Source organism: Elephantulus edwardii, unplaced genomic scaffold (assembly GCF_000299155.1).
Source record: "Elephantulus edwardii isolate Elephantulus edwardi_28Jun2011 unplaced genomic scaffold, EleEdw1.0 scaffold00074, whole genome shotgun sequence".
Lineage (NCBI taxonomy): Eukaryota > Metazoa > Chordata > Mammalia > Macroscelidea > Macroscelididae > Elephantulus > Elephantulus edwardii.
Window position 1 is genome coordinate 3,732,757 of NW_006399824.1, and position 19,873 is coordinate 3,752,629.

A 19,873-nucleotide genomic window follows, 5' to 3' on the forward strand; every position below is an offset into this window, starting at 1 on the left:
AGCCAGCCTCAGTCTCTTCCTTCAGAGACTCTCCTGTCGGACACACCTCCTTTCCTCGCAGACACTGCTCAGCTTACAGACATAGTCAGGACTGAGACTCGGCTGCCCTGGTTTCTGTTACCCATGAGCCAGACGTGTCACCTGTCCTGGCCCTGCTGGGCACCACCTCCTTCTCCACACTCATCCTGTCTGAAGGGCCAGTCCCCACCCTTAGGTCCTGGTGGGGAGATAAGACCATCATCTCTTCATTCCTTCCAGGACTGACTCAGTTGTGGTGTTAAGTCGCTTGCGACTCACAGCAACCCTATGCACAACAACCCTAAATCCTGCTTTATTCTGAGCCAATTTTATCGTCTCTGACACACCTACCCCATTATCCCAGTAACTGAATCAATCCACCTCATAGAGGGTCTTCTTCTCTTGCATTGTCCCTCAACCCTCCCAAGCATGACGTCCCTCTCCAAGGACTGGTCCCTCCTTGCAACATGTTCAAAGTATGTCAGATGGAGCTTCAGAATCCTTGCCTCCAAGGCGCAGCCTGGATTCATCCTCTCTAGGATGAACCTGTTTGTTCTCCTAACACTAGAACTAAACACACCCTGTGAGCCTCTCTGTGAAGCCCTAGTGCTCAGCGGTTAAATGCCTGTTTGTTAACTGTGGTCTGTGGTTTGACCTAACCTGCCCTGCCCAGCAGCCTGTGGGGAGGTGGTGTGGGGAGGAGGTTCTAGGGTGGGGGAGTGAAAAACCCCTCAGCAAGTGGGGTCAAAGGCCCATCTCCAGTAGGAGTAGGGGTCTGGCAAAGTGCTGACCCTGTCCCCCCGCACCATGGTGGAGTTTATTTTTGAAGACTGTTGGCAGGAATTGAGATCTGACATCTCAAATCTGCCACGATAAATTATGCCCCTCCGTTACAGGAATGAAAAGCTTCTCTCTCTCTCAGGGTGACTTATCAGTTAGGGAGCGAGGCGGGAGTCCCATTGAGGGCTCCATTTACATCTCAGAGAACAGATGAGATATTAAATAATGGTCTGATTAGAAACCAGGCAGACCATTCCCCAGGTACAGACCAAGAGCACAGTGTCCGAGGTGACCCCTGGGGAAGCTGTGATAGACTCGCTGCTGCCAGTCACCTCCTTGAGAAAGATCTAATGCTGAAGGCCTGGCCCTTTCAAATTCCAGTCCCCAGTCCCCCACTGACCTCCGCGTCTTTAGTTGGGATATCAAGTGTTGTCTCTCAAAGAAGCCACGCTCCTGTTCTCTGGATCCATTACTTCAGGGAGATAGTATCCTTGGGCATGGTCAAGTTCTTTGGAAATGACTGGGCTCCCCTTCCGCCCCCCTCCCCCAAGGCTAGGGAAGAAAATGCCAGGGAAGAAGGCGTGACCCAAGTACTATAATGTATGAGCCATTCCAAGTCTAACTTGTTGATGTTATTTTCTCTGGCATAAAGGCAATCGCAGTTGCTGCCACTACCACTTGGACTAAGAGGCCAGGCCAGAATTCAGCTGCCCTAGGAAGCTGTGTGAACATGTGGACATGGTGTGGACAAGCACAGAGTCCTTCCAGGCAGCCCACACTTCACGTTTCACGCTGACCTGCTTTCTGATTGGTGAGGGGACTTTCAAGGACCAGACCTGAGGAGAGATTATCTTTTTCTTTCTGAAACTGGGTGCTTTTCTGACTCCAGTTCCTTCTTTAGGAGACAAAGGAGCTGGGCTAACAATGGGGCCAGCTAGTCTTTCAGACTGAAATACAGGCCCTGCTTGGTATTACAGTGAATTATTGTCTTGGCCTGGAGTGGCAAGGTGGGTAGAAGGCAAAAACACAGCCTTGTGTCCTCTGTAAGGAGTCTCTGGTGGAGGATAGTACTGGTACTGGCTGTTAACTGAAAGGCTGGATGTTCAAATCCATTGAGAAGCACCTTGGGAGAAAGACCAGGTGATTGATGTACCACTGAAAACCCCATGGACCACAGTTCACTCTGACATACACAGGGCACCAGGAGGAGATAATTCAATTGCAACTGTGGGATTATTATTACTATTATTGTTTTGTATAAAACTGCCAGAGGGCCTCTGCAGAGACCATCTGCTGTGGCCCCTGAGAGTAGAGTGGAGGCCATCGGGCAGTCTCCCACCCGGGGCCCGGTTACCAGCAGGGCTCTTAGGCATTGGAGACGTGTGGGACCAGGCTGCAGCTTGAGTACTTACAGGAGGTCCTGAAAGAGAAAGAGAAAAGTCCAGGGTCAAGGTCACGGCTGGAAGGAAGACAGGGGAGGCCGCCTTAGAAGCAGCATCCAAGAATTCTTTAGCTGAGGGATTTCCATCTGGTCTTCAAAGTTTATATTTTCCTGGCCCACTTTCACCAATGTAATCGCTCTTGCGTTTATTTCAGCTCCATATTTTCACCATTGGATGTCCCGTGCAGAGGGCTCGGTCCTAGACTTGCTCTTGCTGGGACCCTAAGGGGGACTTCTGCAAGGCTCTCTGCCTCAGTTTTCCCCCTCATAAAATGGGCTCCCTGGAACCTGCAGTACACATAACTCATGTTAACGGTGGGTTTGTGGGACCCGGGACAGTAGACATTGCAGCACATGGAGGAGGGGCAAATGAGGGTCAAATGACAACTGTGATTGTCATTGTGCTCTGTGTCTCCCTCAAACTTCCCTTGGGCAGGGTGAAACCAAGTGTCTCCCTTGCCTGATGTCCATCGGGGCGGCCCTGGTTTCTATTAGACTGTGAGTCAGGCAGGCCACCTCTCCAGGCTCTGCTGGCCTCCACCTCCTTCTCCACACCCACCTGGTCTCAGGCGCCAGGCCCCACCCGTCCTCCCCTCCCCGCCCCTCTTTTCTTGCCCTACTTGTGTTATTCTTCCCCTTCCACCCACCCCAGCAACTGCCCAGCCTCTTCAGCAGGCTACAGCCAAGAATGACAAATGCAAGCGTTCAGAGGAGGGAGCAAGCCCAGGCAGTGGAAAGAGGGAAAGAAAAGACATCTCTTGACAGCCCCCAGCCTGCCGGGGTCCCCCAGCTGGGCCGGGTGGGCTGCCCAGCCCCCAGCAGTCACCTGGGTGTTAACTCAGCTGCTGCTGCAGAAGCTTCTCTTAAGCTAGGCCAAGAAAAATACTGCGTCTTCTCCCCTGGTGTTCCCAAAGCCGCTTCCCTTTCTCCCCCTTATCTGTCCGATTCTCTGTCCTGAGCTGAGGTAGGAGAAAACAACCCTGCTCTCCTGCTGTCCTCTGTCACAGCAGCACGTTAAGAGGGAACAAAATGTTTGACAATTTTTTAAAAAAACACCGAAGAGACGTAGGAAATGGGCGAGGAGGGCCCAAGCACAGGCCAGCAATGGGTTTCTGAGCAAGTGAGAGGGAGGGTGGTGCAGGGAGAGGGCCACATCTGGGGCCCATTAGGCCGAGGGGCAGGGGAATGTCACCCAGAATCTGGAAATATCCTCGAGCTGCAGTCTGCCAGCAGTGTTGGCCCGGCTGGGAAGTCTCTGCCTGCTGGCTGGGGGCCGTGTCCTCGGCGTGAGGAGACTGGTGACATGTGCCGTCTCTGGCAATGGGGCCGGTTTGTCCACATGGAAAGCAGATGCCCACGCCGCTGGCCTGACAGGGTCCTGGCTTCCTGGGCTCTGGATACGTCTCCAGTGATGCAGGCCAGAGCTCAGTGACAGTCCCGCACTGAAGTCATCGGATATGACCCGCAGCCTCATGGAACTCAAGGGAGGGCACTTTGCTGGGCCCACGACGCACTCCCCAGCCAAAGAAATTCTACAGACAATTTCCAGGAAATCTTATATCACTGCTGCTCCTATCAGAGTGCATCTCCCCAGTACTCACCACATGCCCAGTTCTAGGTAACTTCCATACATGACCTCTCTTAATTCTCTTGGGAACTCTGGTGGCTCTGTGGTAAGGCTCTACATTACCAATGCAAAGGTGGTGGTTGTTGTTGTGTACCATGAAGTCAGAAGTGACGCATAGCTGACCCTCCGGTGGGTTTTCTGAGGCAGTTAATCGCAGGGGAGGAGATTACTCATACTTCTCCTGTGGAGCAGCTGGCAGATTCTAACCATGCGCCTTTGGGATTGCAGCACAGATTCTTAGCACTATGCAGGTCAAAGCCACCAGCTGCTTTGTGGGAGAAAGATGGGGAATCTCTTCCCGTGGGATTTGCTGCCTCTGAAAACCCACTGGTGGGTCAGCTATGGGTGGATTCTGACTCTAAGGTACACACAACAACAGGCTTCACAACTCCATGGTGCATGATCTGCCAAAGATGAGAAGCTTCAGGGGAAGCTGTTGATGCCCTCAGGACCGAGCCTCCTTTTCTTCTCCAGGCCTCCCTCTCAAAGAACATCCCACCTCTACCTCACATCATCTCCAGGCCCCTCTCCTTTCCAGGCCTCTCCCCAGGATGTCTACTGCCCCTCTGCCTCTGCTCCTTTCTCTAGACCTCACACTCTCATCTTTCTCTAAAATCTAAGCAATTTCCAAGGAGCAGGTTTTGAGTCTCCCCTGTGTTACGCACTAGAACTGTGCTTCATGGCAATTTGAGGGCAGTCATCTTTACGGAAACTGATTGCCAGGCCTTTCTTTCGCAACACCCTTGCATGGGCTCAGTGTCAATCTTTTGATTAGTCAACTCACAGACTACCTATCACTGGCCGTCCATTGGGTTTTGCAGGAAGTAAATCTTATGGGAGAAGACTACCTACCTATCTTTCTCCTCAGCAGCCTCTGGTGGATTTGAAGCACCAGCAAGGCTCCTTGCTCACACACTCATTGTCTGACACTCATTGTCCGACAGTTTGACTCAGCCCAGCTCTTCAAAGGCTGCATTCCCCCACCTGCCACTTCAAGACCTCAGGAATGGAAAAAGCCCCTCTTTAGAAGTTGATATTTGTGCCTTGAGAAGGGGAAAAGACATAAGGGAGTTATTAAAAAAGGCTTTTTTCCCAGTCATAGTAATTTTTTCCCTGTCAATGATGACCTAAAGGCATTATTAGGCCCCCTGGGAAATGTTGAGGTTTCTTGGAAGATCCAGGCGCATCCCTCCCCCTGCCAGCTCTCCCTAGACAGGCCCACAGTGGGAGGCCCTGGATTATGACGAAAAGCTGTGCTTTTCACTCAAGGTTGTGTTTCACAGACTGAAGCACTGAGGTGGACGTTGGGTCAATGGCTTTGTGAAATCCACCAGCACCAGCTACAATCGGAGTAGATGCACCACTATGTGTCCTGGAGGCTACTAGGGTTGTGCTGAGGAATGTGGCTGTTGAATGTGGCCATTCACCCTGGCCAGGTCCTAGAGGGTGGGGGTCATCCCCTGGGAAAAGAGAGGCATGGGGAAGTTAATGTCCAGCTAGCCTCAGGTTCACACCTATTGTACACATAGTGGTGTTATGAGTTGCTGGCAACTTGACGTCACATAACAACAACAACGTCACTCTGGTGGCCTCGTGGTAAGTTGTGCTGCCAATACAAAGGTTCATGGTTCGAATTCACCAGCAGCTTCGCCATTTGGGATTTACAGTCTTTGAAAAATATGCTAGAGGGTCAGCTATGAGGCCATTCCCACTCAATGGCACACAACAACGGGGTCACTCTGTAAGTGGTGACAGGTGTGGCACCAGGACCCAGGTCCCTGACAGGAGTCTTCCTCACAAACCACACTGTCACTTATGACCTGTATTGACGTCCTCCTGACATTGCAGAAAATGGGTGGCACTGCTTCTCGCGTGCTGCTGCTGGTCTTTGAGGACACTTTTCTCTACAGCGAGAAGGATGAAGACTGTCCCAGCCACTTGGGTGGGCTCAGCAGGCCTGCCACCCTCCTCTGCCTGAGGTCTGACACCACCGCTGAACTGGGGAAAGGGGCGAGGAGGGGGGCTGCTGCTGCTCTCACCTGTGACTGACCTAAGTGGTAACAGACTATGCTTTGAGTTCTTTTCACCCATTCTTTTTTTTAAATTGATTTATGTTGGTTTGCTCACAAAGTTCATATACATTGTGTTTCACATGACTCCTCATTCATACTGTTTCATAAAACCATTCCCATACATCATATTTATCGTCAAGTTGGAACTCACCCATAGCTGACTTTCTGGTGGGTTTTCAGAGGCTGTAAATGGAACAGGAGAAAATTGCTCATTTTTCTCCCTCAGAGCCACTGGTGGATTCACAGGCGATTGACACTTTCAAGTTAGCAGGGTGACTTCCACCTGACCAGGCCACCGGAGCTCCCTAACTAATGTTTGTTTATTGTTGTTGTGTGCTACTGAGTCAGAATGACCCACAGTAGACCCTCCAGTGGCTTTTCAGAGGCTGTATAACTTAGGTTTAGGGTTAGGGAGGAGACTGCCCATCCTTCTCTGGTAGCTGGTGGATTTGAACTACCTGCCTTTGAGGCTGCCGCACAGCTTCTTACCATTAGGCCACCAGAGCAAAACACAAGAAATGAAAACCAAAAAATCACAACTGCTTGTGATTACCCTGCTCGTAATTAGCAGCATCTGTTTTGTGTGTGCATGTGTTTATTTTTATTAATTTATTAGACTGAGTTTCCATACAGCAGAGCCTGTGTTTGAACCCTGGTCTCCTGCCCGTGCTTGAAGCCAGTGCTCTCCAGGTTGGAAAGGCCATGAGGGGTGGGCATGAAAGCCTGGCCCTCAGCCCTGCACCCTCTAGTACAGGACAGCCTCGGCCCCGCCCCAGACTCTGATCATGGTCCTAGTTGTTCCTGACAAGGTAAATGAGGAGTCCCAGAGAGCTCCTGCTTCAACATCCTACACGCCGTGCTCTGACCCCACTTGACCTCAGTCAGCACCAGCAGCTGGGGTCCATGAGCCCGACACACGCCTCTGGTGCCTGTTGCCAGGCTTCTTGAAGCTGACCACCTGCCACTTGGCCCTGCCCTGTGCCCGGCCCACGCACCCTGCTGGGCCACATGCCTGGGTAATAGTCCCGCTTCGCCCCAGGAGCAGCAATTCCCCACTGGGGAGCTTCTGTCCCTCACAGACAGCTTGTAGTGTCTGGAGACACTGTGCGTTGTTACAACTGGCAGGCCAGAAGGTAGAAGCCAGGCGTGCTGCTAAACCTCCCTCAGTGCCTGCAGCAACTCCCACAGCAAACACATATGTGACCCTAAGTGCTGGCGACGGGAAAGCTTGCATGGACTACAGTCCTGTCTCTAGGTTTCTGCGTGCCTAGGGTCCTACAGTACATATCGTTGCCATGCCCCTATGCCACTCTCACTTGATTCTGTGGTTTGCCAACTTTCAGGATCCAATTCTTCTATAATTTGGCCAGTGAAAAAGATTTTCAGTGAGATGGATTGACCCAATGGTTTACAGCAATGAGCTTAAGCTGAGGACCAGAAAGTGTTTTGGGGTCACCATGAGTTGGAACAACATCTAACAACATTCTCACTCAAGATCCTACCAGAATAAATTCTAATCACTTACTGATTATTTATTCTTTGCCTCTGCAAAGAACTATGCATGTTTTATTTCTACCCAATAACTCAGGGAACTAGTTACTATTATTACTCCCATTCTGTAGTTGCAAAGGCTGAAGCTCAGGGAGTTTAAGGCATGAGTTTGAGGCTTCATAGTTCAAGAATGCCTGAACTGGAACTTAAACTCCTTTCTTGTCTGACAATAAGGCCTGACTTAAGGCCTCACTGAGAGGCTGGGAAATATGGGGACCCCAAAACTTGAAGAGGCATACAGAGGAGATATAGAAGGCACAACTTTACTCAGCAGTCTCTGCTCCAAGAGGCAGTGAGGGAGGGAAACATGTAGAGAAAATTCACCAGTGACAGGCACAATGGGCTGTTTCAGGGAATTTCAGGGAGCTTCCAGGCAGGCCAGCCCCCTTTTGAGGCTGACATCAAAGCAGAGGACAGAGCCTTCTCGCTCTGCACAACACTGGTTTTACAAGGGAAGGGCAGGTCCCAATTTCTGGGACAGATCTTGGGCTGTTCCCTGGGGACATGCCTGACAAATTGTGGTTGTGGCTGACAGAACACTTCCTCAGATCTTATACCTTAACACAACTCAACACTCATTTTATAGAGGAGGAAACCCAAGGACAGAGAAGGGATGCAACTTCCTTCGGTTCATGGCTGGATGTGACAGATGTGGGAAGTCCTGAGATCTAGTTGTCTAGGGCTCATCTCACTCCAAACACAGCTTTAAGAGTTGGAAGGAGTCTTTGTATTTCTCATGGGTAAAATATGGCTACTTAGACAGCCGTGTGGTAGAGACAGTGAGGACAGTCTTGTGAGAGACGAACTCTGTGTTCGTCCCAACTCTGTGTTCAATGACTTCTCCCTGGCAGCTAGAAACCGGCCACTGCACAAAAATCAACAAATACTACAAAGCAACTCATCTCTGTCTCCTCCCTGAGAGCCAGTGTTAATCATTTTCCATTTGGATCTCTCTTCTCATACTGTTTCTCAGCCACAAGACACTTTGCAGACCTCAGGCTGATGGAAAGCGCCAGGTTCCAAGAAGGAGGGGCAGCATTTTAAATCACACAGACCCACCTCTCCCAGCCGAGCACATGGCAGACATTACTAATCAATCAGGGCTACTCTTCCTCGATGGGCTTAGACAAGGCTTCGTGATTTTTTCCAAAGCAGCCACTATCAGCAGGAACTGGCACACTAGATGGAACCTATTAGTCATCTTGGAACTGGAGCCGGGAGCAGGAGTAGGGTGGGGCTGAGACGCAGGGGAAGTGAGTGAGAGAAGCATGAGGTCTGTGAGGATGGGGTTCCTTCTCTGTCTTATCAGACAGGACAAGTGCAGCCGTGAGGGTCAGCAGTGCTGAAGTGCAAATCACAATAGCAAGGTGGAGTCACCCAGTGTAACGAAGATGGAGGTGGAGGATTTGAGGGCTCTTGGATGCCTAGCTGTTACCCTAACCACAAGTCCTCTTTGCTCCATCTCTGCCCAGTGGTAAAGAAGGCCGAGAGACTTGGGAAAGTGGGCACAGTAGGGACAGTGGGCAGCAGGCCCTTCCCAAGATCATTCATGCCTCAAGCCCAGGGGATACACAGTGACCCACATTATTTCCAAGGCCACAGAAGTACTGTTTTCACACAGGTAGCCACAAGAGGCTGACTCCACAGCCACCACCTTCCCATAGACTCCAGGTGAGGGGGCTTCCAATCTAGTGGGGTCCCAGGTGGAGCTGCAGGATGACAGCCTCCCCTCCTCCCGGGAGTTTAGCTCCTTCATACCCTTGTTCTCTGTCTTGTCTGATGAATAACTAGGGCCGGGGTGGGAAGTGGTTAAGTGCCACTGAGTCAACTACGAACCACAGTGACCCTACAACTAACAGATTGAAACCTTGCCCTCTCCTATGCCATCCTCACCGTTCTCTGCCTCGCTGCTGCTTCTTTGCTGACCTTCTGCTTTTCCCAGCATGATGTTTTCATCCAGGATGAGTGCCTCCTGACCACATGCTCAAAGTATGTGAGATGAAATTTCACCATCCTTGCATCTAAGAAGCATGCTGGTCACTCACACCTCTTCCAAGACGAATTTGTCCTTTTGGCAATCCATTCAATACTCTTCGCCCACACAATAATTCAGAGGTATTTATTCTTTTCCAGCCTTCCTTATACACTGCGCAGATGCTTAGGAAACAACTGAAAAGACTATGGCTTGGATTGTTGTTGTTGTCGAGTGCGACTTATAATGACTCTGTGAACAACAGAGCTGAGCCCTGTCCCATCTGCACCATCTGATGGTGGTGGCGGTGTGTGCTCTGGAGCTGAATCAACTCATAGTTAACCCTTCAGGGGGTTTTCAGAGGCAGTTAATCACAAGGAAGGACACTGCCCATCCTTCACCTATGAAACAACATGTGGATTTGAACTGTGCCTTAGAGATTGCACTGCAGCTTTTAACAGCTAAGCTAGCAGAGCTCCTTATGCACATTTGATAGAGTGTTGTTATTATGTGCCGTCAAGTTGCTTGTGACTCTTAGCAAGCCTGTGTACAACAGCTCTGAACCCTTCTCTATCTTGAGCCAGTTTAATTGTTTCTGACATGCCTAATTCCCTTACCCCAGTCACTGAGTCAATTCATCTCATCTAGGGTCTTCCTCTCTTGCATTGTCCTTCCACCCTTCCAAGCATGATGTCCTTCTCCAAAGACTGGTCCCTCCTGGCAACATGCCCAAAGGTGTGAGATGGAGCTTCCAAGGCAAACCTTTGCCTCCTAGGAGCAGCCTGGTTTTACCCTTTCCAGGCTAGATCTGTTCTCTGGGAAATTCATTCAATACTTTTCTCCAGCACTACAACTCAAAGACGTCGATTCTTCTTCTATCATCCTCAGCCATTGTACAGCTTTCTGATGCACAGCAAATAATTATGAAGAACATGGCTTGGATCAGGTACACCTTAGTCTCTAGACTGACATTGTTGCTCTTCAGTACTCTGGCGAAGTCTCTGACAGTAAATTTTGTCAATGAAATTAATCTCTTGATTTCCTAGCCACTGGTACTAAGAGTGTTGATTGTGGAACCAAGCAAACTGAAGCTATTAATAACCTCAATCTCTTCACCATCTATCATGATGGTGCCAATTCTCACCACTGGGTCAACTGGTACCATCTGATAGGCACACCTTAATCTTTATTGATATTCTTGCTCTTTAGCATTTTTAAGAGGTCCTTTACCGCAGATTTTCCCAAAGCAAATTTTTTGACTGCTCTTACCCTGGGTATTGATTGTGGATTCAAGTAAAATGAAGTCCCTGACAATATCAATCCTTTCTCCATCTACACTAATGTTGCTTATTGGTCCAGAGGTGAGGATTTGTTTTTCTTGCTCTTGAGATGTAGTCTCTGCAGTCTTTGGTCTTCTTCAGTAAGTGCTTCAAGTTGCCTTCACTTTCTATAGACAAGGTTGTGTCACCTGCATGACAGAGGTTGCTGAGTATTCCTTCAATCCTGATGCCATATTCTGCTTCAAACAGTCCAGCTTCCTGAATGATTTGTTCGGTATACGGGTTGACTAGATAGGGAGAAAGGCTAGGAGGGGGTGGTGGAATGGAAGAGACTCAGATTATTCAGCCCAATCAATGCCTGTGGGCAGCTTCTCACACAGAAACACGGAGGGAGTGCCCAAGGGGCAGACTCTCCTCATCTGCTCCCTAACAGACTCTGCTTTTACGCTGGAGTCCACTCAGTCTCCACTCAGCTGTTTCCAGGGACGTTCTTTACAGCCTAGCGAGGCCTGAGTGAGGCAGTGCGTGGAGCCTGACACCCTCATAAAGAAGATTCTGGCAGGATTTGGGCAAAGTTTCTCTCCAGCCATCAGAAGGAAGTGTCACAGCTGAACACGGAGGCACAGAGACCTCCCTCCTCAGTGGCAGTTCTCACACTCCCCACAGTTAGAGCAGGTGTGGAGAGAGTTGAGAAGAGGCCTCAGACAGGGACAAGGAGGACAGGAGGGACCTGAGTAAGGACACGGACCAAACTAAGGGTGTGAAAAGTAAACACCCAGGACCATGCAGGATGGACAGCACCTCAGGCAGAAGATGGCGACAGTCCATACAGTCCTCTCAAGCCTGTGACAATTCCCTCAGTACTGGGACAGTACCCTCAACACTGTCATGGTTCCCTCAAACCTGTGATGATCCTCTTCAACACTGAGACAGTCCCCCCAACAAGGTCCCTATGATACTGTGATAGTCCCCCCAACACAGCGATAGTCCCCACAAATCTGTGACGATCCTACTCGACACTGTGACAGTCCCCCAACACTATGACAGTCCCCCAACTCTGTGACAATCCTCCTTGACATTGTAACGGTTCCCCTGACACAGTGATGAGCCGTCCTGACATTGTGACAATCCCCTCTGATGCTGTTACAGTCCCCCAACACTTAGGCGACCCCCCTGACACTGTGACAGAGTCCCCAACACTGACAGTCCTCCCCAATACTGTGACAGTCTCCTCAACACTGGGATCGTCCTACCTGACACTGTGACAGTCCCCCCAACAGTGTGGCAGGGCACCTCAGCCTTCCCCACTCAGCAGCGCTGCAGGGGTAATGACAAGAGGAGATCCTGTGTCCTGAGTCAGTACAGCAGGCAGGTGGGGCACAGTGTTAAACTGGAATCCTGATTTGGCCTCAGCAGGAGGCCAGGCCTCAAAAGCCAACCGCAGCACAATGCAGGGGAAAGAAGAGAACATCCTTGCACATTTGAGCTGTGTTCTCTTCACAAACGTCTGTGCAGCATCAGCTCTCGGCGGGCTGCTGTGCCAGATGCTGGAAAAGTCCATCCTTGTCCTGTGGCCCTCTCAAGCTCAGGAGATGTACTCCACTATCCCCACTGAAGTCTGGGGAGGGGAAACTTCACCTAGCTTACTTTGGGCCTACTATCAGTAGGAACTAGTCCTTGGAGGGAGACATCATGCTGGGAAAGGTCCATGAAAGAAGGAAGACTCTTCACGAGCTGGAAGACGGTCCATGAGCGGACACAGCTTGGCCGCTCTCCTTGGTCCGGGCCCTGGGCCCTGACGTCCATCCAGATCAGTACAGATCTCCTTCTGGAGTGGCACTCTCCTCCCCTTTCTGATGCGACGCTGTCCTCCCCCTGAGGGCTTCCACCATGCTGGTCCTCACCCACTGTGACCTTCCAGGTCTCCTTCCCAGGTGACTCCTGACTGGCCTGCTCTGCGTGCACCTGGCCTGGGCATTCAGTGCTTTGCCTGTTTGAGCCTCTTGTTTTCACTTTTTCTCATTTGAGCCACAAAACCACACTGGAAAGCTGGAGTAGGGAATGCAACTTCATTTTAAATGAACAATTAAGGAACAGGAAGATGTGCTATTCAGAATCCCTCAGGACACCCTCCCCCAATTCAAGTCATGGCCCTTTTCCAACCTTCGAGTAAGCTCCCTGCCTGCAGACCTGACCCCAGTGACCAGTGTCAGGACCTGAGAGACAATGGAATTAGCAAACTTTCAGACTGCTGGCCTTGGACTCCAGCCCCAGAGTCAAGGTTTAGTTCGTTTCACTGGGGTGTCACACTTATTCTTGCAGGGGGACAGACACCAGGGCACCATCCCTCAGCTCCTCTCTTTGATGGTCTTGTATTAGCAGTTTCTGGGAGGCCAAGTGTTCACAGCCTACTGGCAGGTTCCATGACGCACAGACAGGAGGGAGGACAGAGGATGGACTGGTGTGGGGTGTGACTTTGTTGGTCTTGTCTGTACAATTAGGACTGTATCTCCCAAAGACAGGCTTTTAAACTTTAAATAACTGAAGTACATTTCCCCCCAACAACATAAACGACGAGTATACACAAGAATCTCATTGGACAGAACACACAGGAATCAAATTGATTACATCTGTGGAAAGACAGGATGGAGAAGCTCAACATCACCCGTCAGAACAAGGCCATCAGCCAGCTGCAGAATAAACTGTCAATTGCGCATATGCAAGTTCAAGTTGAAGTTGAAGAGAATTAAAGCAGTTCCAGGAGAGCTAAATATCCTGCCTGTACTGAGAGATCATCTCAAGGACAGACTTGAAACACTGGGAATGAATGGCCAAAAACGAGTTGTGAGTTCCTTCATACATGAAGGAAGCAAAGGTCATTAACAATAAAGAAAGAAAAGACCAAAACTAATGTCAGAAGAGGCTCTGAAGCTTGCTTTTCAACATAGAAAAGCTACAGTAAATGGAAGAAACAACGAAGAAAAACAGATGAATGACAGATTTCAAAGAGCAACTTAAGACAAAGTATTATAATGAAATGTGCAAAGACTTGTAGTTAGAAAACAACAACAAAAGCAAAAAATGAGAACATGGCCAGAGTTTCTCAAATGTTCAGAAGTGAGTAAAAAAATGCAAGCCTTGAGTTGCAATCATGAAGGTTTCTATGGGTAAAATATTACATGACAAAGGAAGTTTCAAAAGAAGACAGAAACAGCCCCAAAAAAGTTGATCAATGTTCAACCATTTCGGAGGGTTGAACAGGATCAAGAATGATAGTTGTTGTTGTTATGTGCCGTCGAGTCATTTACAACTCATAGCGACCCTATGTACAACAGCCCTAAACCCTGCTCTATCCTGTGCCAATCGCGCTGCCACTGACACACCCATCCCAATTACCCCAGTCACTGAATCAATCCATTTCATAGAGGGTCTACTGAAGGAAAAGGCCTTAATTGCACTGAGGACACTGATGGAAAATAAGACTTCAAGAACTGATGAAATATCTACTGAGATGTTTTTAAAAAAATGCAGCAGAAGTGTTCATTTGTCTATGCCAAGAAATTTGGAACACAGATACCTGGCCAACTGACTAGAAGAAATCTGGTTTTTTTGTCTATTCCAGGGAAAGATGATCCAGAAGAAGAATGTGGGTATTATGAGAAATATCATTAATATCACACATATACAAGCAAAATTTTGCTGAATTGAAAACTGGCTGCAGTTGTACATTAATAGGGAATTGCCAGAAATACATGTTGAATTCTGAAGAGAACATAAAACAAGGTATGTTATTGTTGATGCTACATGGAACTTGGTTAAAAGCAGAGAATAACACAAAGATATTTACATTGATTTTATTGATTATGCAAAGGAATTTGACTGTGTGAATCATAAAAAGTAATGACTAATATTGAACTGAATGGGAATTTCAGAACTCTTAATTGTGATCATATGGGATCTGTACATAGATGAAGAGACAGTCGTTTGAACAGAACATAAGTTTACTGCATGCTTAAGAATCTGGAAAGACAAAATGAGACAAAAAGACTTTGGGTTGAATTTTACCCCTATCATTCTACTTAGTATGCTAAGCAAACAATTCGAGGACCTGGACTTCAAAACTGTAGGAAGACTCATTAACATCATGTAATATGCAGATCACTCAACTTTGCATGCTGAAAGCAAAGAAGACTGAAGTACTTACTTAAGATTGTTGTTGTTGTTGTGTACTATAGAGTCGGAACTTGCCCATAGCTGACCCTCTGGTGGGTTTTCAGAGGCAGTTAATTGTATGGGAGGAGACTGTGCATCCTTCTCCCAAGGAGCAGTGGTGGACTTGAACCGCGTGCCTTCAAGACTGCAGCGCAGCTTCTTGCCACTAGGCCACCAGAGCTCCATTGATTAAGATTAAGGACTACAATTTTCAGTGTGAATGATTACACCCTAACATTAAGAAAACAAAAGTTCATAAAACAGAAATAATAAGCAATATCATAATAAATAGAGAAAATATAGATATTGTCAAAGATTTCATTTTATTTGGAGCAACAATTAAATTTCACTGTTGTTGTTATTTGCCACTAACTTGGAACTCATAGTTGACTCTCCAGTGGTTTTTAGAGGCAGTAAACGGCACAGGAGGAGATTTCTCGTTTGGTAAACTGGTGGATTTGAACTGTGTGCGTTTGGGTTGGCAGTGCATCTTCCTACCACTGGACCACCAGACCTCCCTATATATTAAAGCCCATAGAAGTAGCAACAAAAAAGTAAAAAATGTACTGCAATGGGAAAACCAGATACAAAAGATCGCTTTCAAGTGTTCAAAGCCGAAGATGTTACTTTGATGATTAAGGATCACCCAGCCCAAGAATTTTCAAACCCTTCACATGCATGCGAAAGCTCGACCATAAAAATGGAGGACTGAAGAAGAATCAACACATTTGAATTATGATGTTGACGGAGGGGGGGAAATGGAATGTATTGTGGCCTGTCCAGAGAACAAATCTATATTGGAATAAGCACAGTCAGAACACTCCTTAGATGTAAGGAGTACAATGGTAAGACTTCATCTCAATTTCTGTAGACATGTTATCATAAAGGACCCGTCTACAGAGAAAAACATCCTTGTAAAAAAGGAAAAATACGGATTGACTCAAACATAACCTATTATTGTAAGAATGACATTAGACCCAAACAATTATTCTGTTGTATATGGAGTTGGTACAAGTTGGAATTGATTCAATGGCACCTAATATTAGTGATAAATAGTAATATGTATTGAACACACATTAAACTCCAGATAAAGGCCAAACACTCTCAAACACTATGCCATTTAACCTTCCCTATAAGGTACTGTTTAATCAGGAGAGATAGGGATTTTTGGTGGCCTGATGGTAACAAGCAGCTGTACTGTCAACCCATAGACGCGCAGTTCAAATCCATTAGACGCTCCATGGATGAAAGATGGGCAATCTCCTCCCATGTGACTTACTGTCTCCGAAAACCCATTGGGAGGTCAGCTATGAGTAGGATGGTACATGATAAAGAATCAGACAAGAGATCTGAAGCACAGAGAGGTCAAGTCACTGCACCACAGTCAAACATCTGGAGTCCACCCCACTGCTTAACCCCAGAGCTGAGCATTTCTCTATGAATGTCCACTACAACCGCAACAGGTAGGTTCAGTGCTTTTATTACCCCATTTCCCAGACTGGCTTTTGAGGTACAGGTGCACAAATTATCTTATCCAAGGTCTCCCAGCTGGTGAGTGGCTGGGTCTGCAGTTAAAACCAGCTACATCCTAAAGCTCAACTTCTGAACCCCTCGATTTATTGCTTCAGCTGGGAAAGCAAATTTAGAGAATCGACAGGACTACAATGTGAGGTGAGGGAGTTAGCTCACAGAGGAAAAAAAAGTCTGCAATTAAGTCCTTTGAAGTCCCTGTGAGGAATGCGTGGCCTCATCCACGGACTGGGTTTGGGCCACTCTCATCTCTTTATTAAATCCAGCTCCCAGAGGGTCCCCATTGAGGAGTGTCTGCTAAGCTCATCCAGACACTGCTCATCTGAGGAGTAACTAATTACACACACACACACACACACACACACACACACACACACACACACACTCCAGTCTCTGGCCCCCTGGCTTTGTTGTCCTCCTGGTACTTAGCTGTGATGTAACAGAAACATGACTGATAACTTGGGCTTTTGCTGATCAGACTTGGGTTCTGACATTCAAGTACAGTCAAGAGCTGGGGTGTTGGAGTCAAATAGTCACAGGTTCAAATCTCAGCTTTGCTCCTTACGTGCTGTGTGCTCTTGTGCATGGGCTTCTGCACTCAGAGTTCAAGTGCCCTTCACTAAAATGGGGAGGATGGGGAAGGACAACAGCATCTACCTTTGTTGGGTTTGGAAGATTAAATGAGAGAATGCAAGTACAATGTTGATCATCATTTCTGGCTTAGATAAAGCTCTCAGTTAAGTGCTAGTTATTTTTGTATTATGAAGTTGGAAATAATGACATTTGATAATAGACACATATGATATCCTTCTGTGTTCTAATGAGAATAGCTAATTAGCTGTTCACAGGGTCACACACTACTCTAAACACACAATAGATATGGCCTTGTGGTAACTCAAAGGGATGCTGTTCGAATCCAGCAGCTTTGCAGGAAGAAGACGGGCAATCTCCTCTCGTGTGATTTATCGTGTTGGTTTTCCAAAACTCTAAGTGGGAGTATCAGATAGAAGTCAGTTCCAACAACTATCACCTTTTAGAGTGATGGGACCTGCTAACCTCGGGGTTGTTTTATGAACTCACCCAGCAGTGCTGCAGAGGAGAGGCCTGCCAGTCTATTTCCACAAAAAATTACAAGCTAAGAAAACCCCAAGGAGCAGTTCTACCCTTTAACACATGGGGTCGCCCTGAGTCAGAGTCTACTTGGTGGAATAAGTGTGATTGCGGTTACCAGCTTTGTAAGAGAGGCACTGTTGCTATGCTCATCCTAGAGATGAGGGTACTGAAGCACAGAGAGCTGGTACCCCTTACCTGGTGTCACACAGTAGGAAGGGACAGGCTGACTAACCATCCTGCAGCCCTACCTCTCAGACAAGCCCTGGAGACCCTGGAGACAGAGAACAAACAGGCAGGACTCAGGGTGAGTGGTGACACCAGAACATGACAGATGAGGTTGGCTGACCATTTGACCACAACAAGAATAGACTAAGGTCACTGGCTTTGAATGGTTAGGACAGACTGTGCATTTCTTGCTTCCTTGAGCTTCTGACACGTCCAGGCTGGGGTCAGCCTCAGAGGTCTCGAATAAGGAAATCTGGAGGGTAGGTCTTGTTGGGGAGATGCAGGGTCCAGGTCCATAGATTCAGGTCAAGGACAGCCATTGTTCTCAGGCTGCCAGTTTCCCTGAACAACCTCCGGTATAGGGGAGAGTGGGGTGACTGTCCATGCACAGGGAGAGGAATGAGGGGTGGGGGTGGGGGTGGGCCCAGAGGAGGGGAAGAGGTTCATTACTGAGTCAGCGCTTGCAGGGTCAAGTGGAAATCAATCAGGGATGACGCTTGCCTATCGGTCTATTTTGATTAGGATCTGGAGTCTCATGGTCTCTGATTTTGAACTTGTCACCCTTGACTGAATCTCCAAGAACTGCGATACTCCCACATGACCTGGAGTTTTACTTCCTGCTGCACCCCCAGTCCCTCACCTCGGGTCCTTCCCAGGAAGTCAGCAATGGTACTCCCTTTCCACGTTTTAAAGACACAAAGAGTTCTCCAGCAAAGGTCAAAGAAGTACACTGCAACTCCATACCACCTCCTTCAGGCAGCTGACTTAAGATTTATCTCACCTCATGGCACCACGCTCAATTCTCTCCCAAGCCTCAAAATACTTAGTGAATGGCCACCCTCAAATCTATGGGTGTATGTCAAATCTAAGGAAGCTTTAGTGGCTGAGTAACGCGGAACTGGGCTGTCAACCCAGTGGCACAAGGTCTGAATTCACTAGACTGTGTGGGAGAAAGATAGGCAGTATCTGCCTGTGTGATTTAAGCCTCTGAGAATCTATTAGAGAGTTAGTCATGAGTCAGTTCTGACTCAACAACACATAACAATATCAAGTCTTTGTTTTGCTACCTTGTTTTCTCTGTAATATTTTCGATGGGCAAGTCATTTGTTCTTTAATCACTATTCTGAGAGAAGTTAAGAGAGATTAGATGTTGCAAACGCAGTGCCTATAGGAAGCCAGGCAGGTAAGGTAAACAGGTGAAGCCGGGGCAAGTGTGGCAACCATAAGTGCTAAGTGTCCACAAGCTTGTCTAGGCATGGAACGGCTGCCCCTTAGCAGGAGCCAAGTATGACTGGTGAGATACAGAACTCCTGTTGCCAAATCTTGAAAATAGTCAAGAAAAAGAAAAGATCCATTTCTTAAAAAGTGTAAACTCTTTTGACTTCTAAATGTAAGTATCATTTTAAAAAGAAAATATCACTCTGCAAGCCAACCACAGTCTGTAAAGGAGCTGTATTTTGGTGCCCAAGCTGATGCTCATTCAATTCTGCAGCTCAGTACTGTTGGTCGAGAACTATGCTCACAAAATTATTGCTGGATACATGCATGAGTAATAAGTTAATGGATGGGAGGTCCCACTTCACCTTTTCAACAACTACAGGATGTATAATGCCTTTATTTTCCATTTCTAGGGCTTAGTGGGCAGCTGGTATCCCACTTTTAGTGCATGCTGCCATCTGGTGGTGGTCCATATAACCATTTGAATCTGAAGAAACGGCTCTCATCCACCAATTCTAGTATAAGAGATTCGTTGGGACATACGGGTCCCATTAATTATATAAAAATCCTTATCATCCCCTAGTCCTTGGATGGCTGTCCAATTCATTATGACTCACAGTGACCTTGGAGGACAAAGAACTGCCAGAGGGTTTCCAAGGCTGTATATCATTAAAGAAGCTGATTACCACATGTTTCTCTCACAGAGTAGCTGGTGGGTTCAAACCATTGACCCTTCAGTTAGCAGCCAAATGCTTAACTGATAGGACACCATGGCTCCTAAAGCCTGTATTAGTTAAAAATATTTCCCCGATTTTACTAAAAATGTTCTCCATA

At 47.8% G+C, this 19,873-nt stretch overlaps 1 protein-coding gene across 6 annotated transcripts in view; it reads right to left on the minus strand.

The window, feature by feature from the left end:
- COL13A1 (collagen, type XIII, alpha 1) overlaps nucleotides 1-19,873 on the minus strand; it is a 197,571-nt gene that overhangs the window by 116,864 nt on the left and 60,834 nt on the right. For all 6 annotated transcript variants that reach the window (XM_006888990.1, XM_006888991.1, XM_006888988.1 and 3 more), the window contains exon 3: nucleotides 2,211-2,218. In XM_006888990.1, the coding sequence (XP_006889052.1) occupies nucleotides 2,211-2,218 (8 nt within the window). The remainder of the gene's footprint in view (nucleotides 1-2,210; nucleotides 2,219-19,873) is intronic.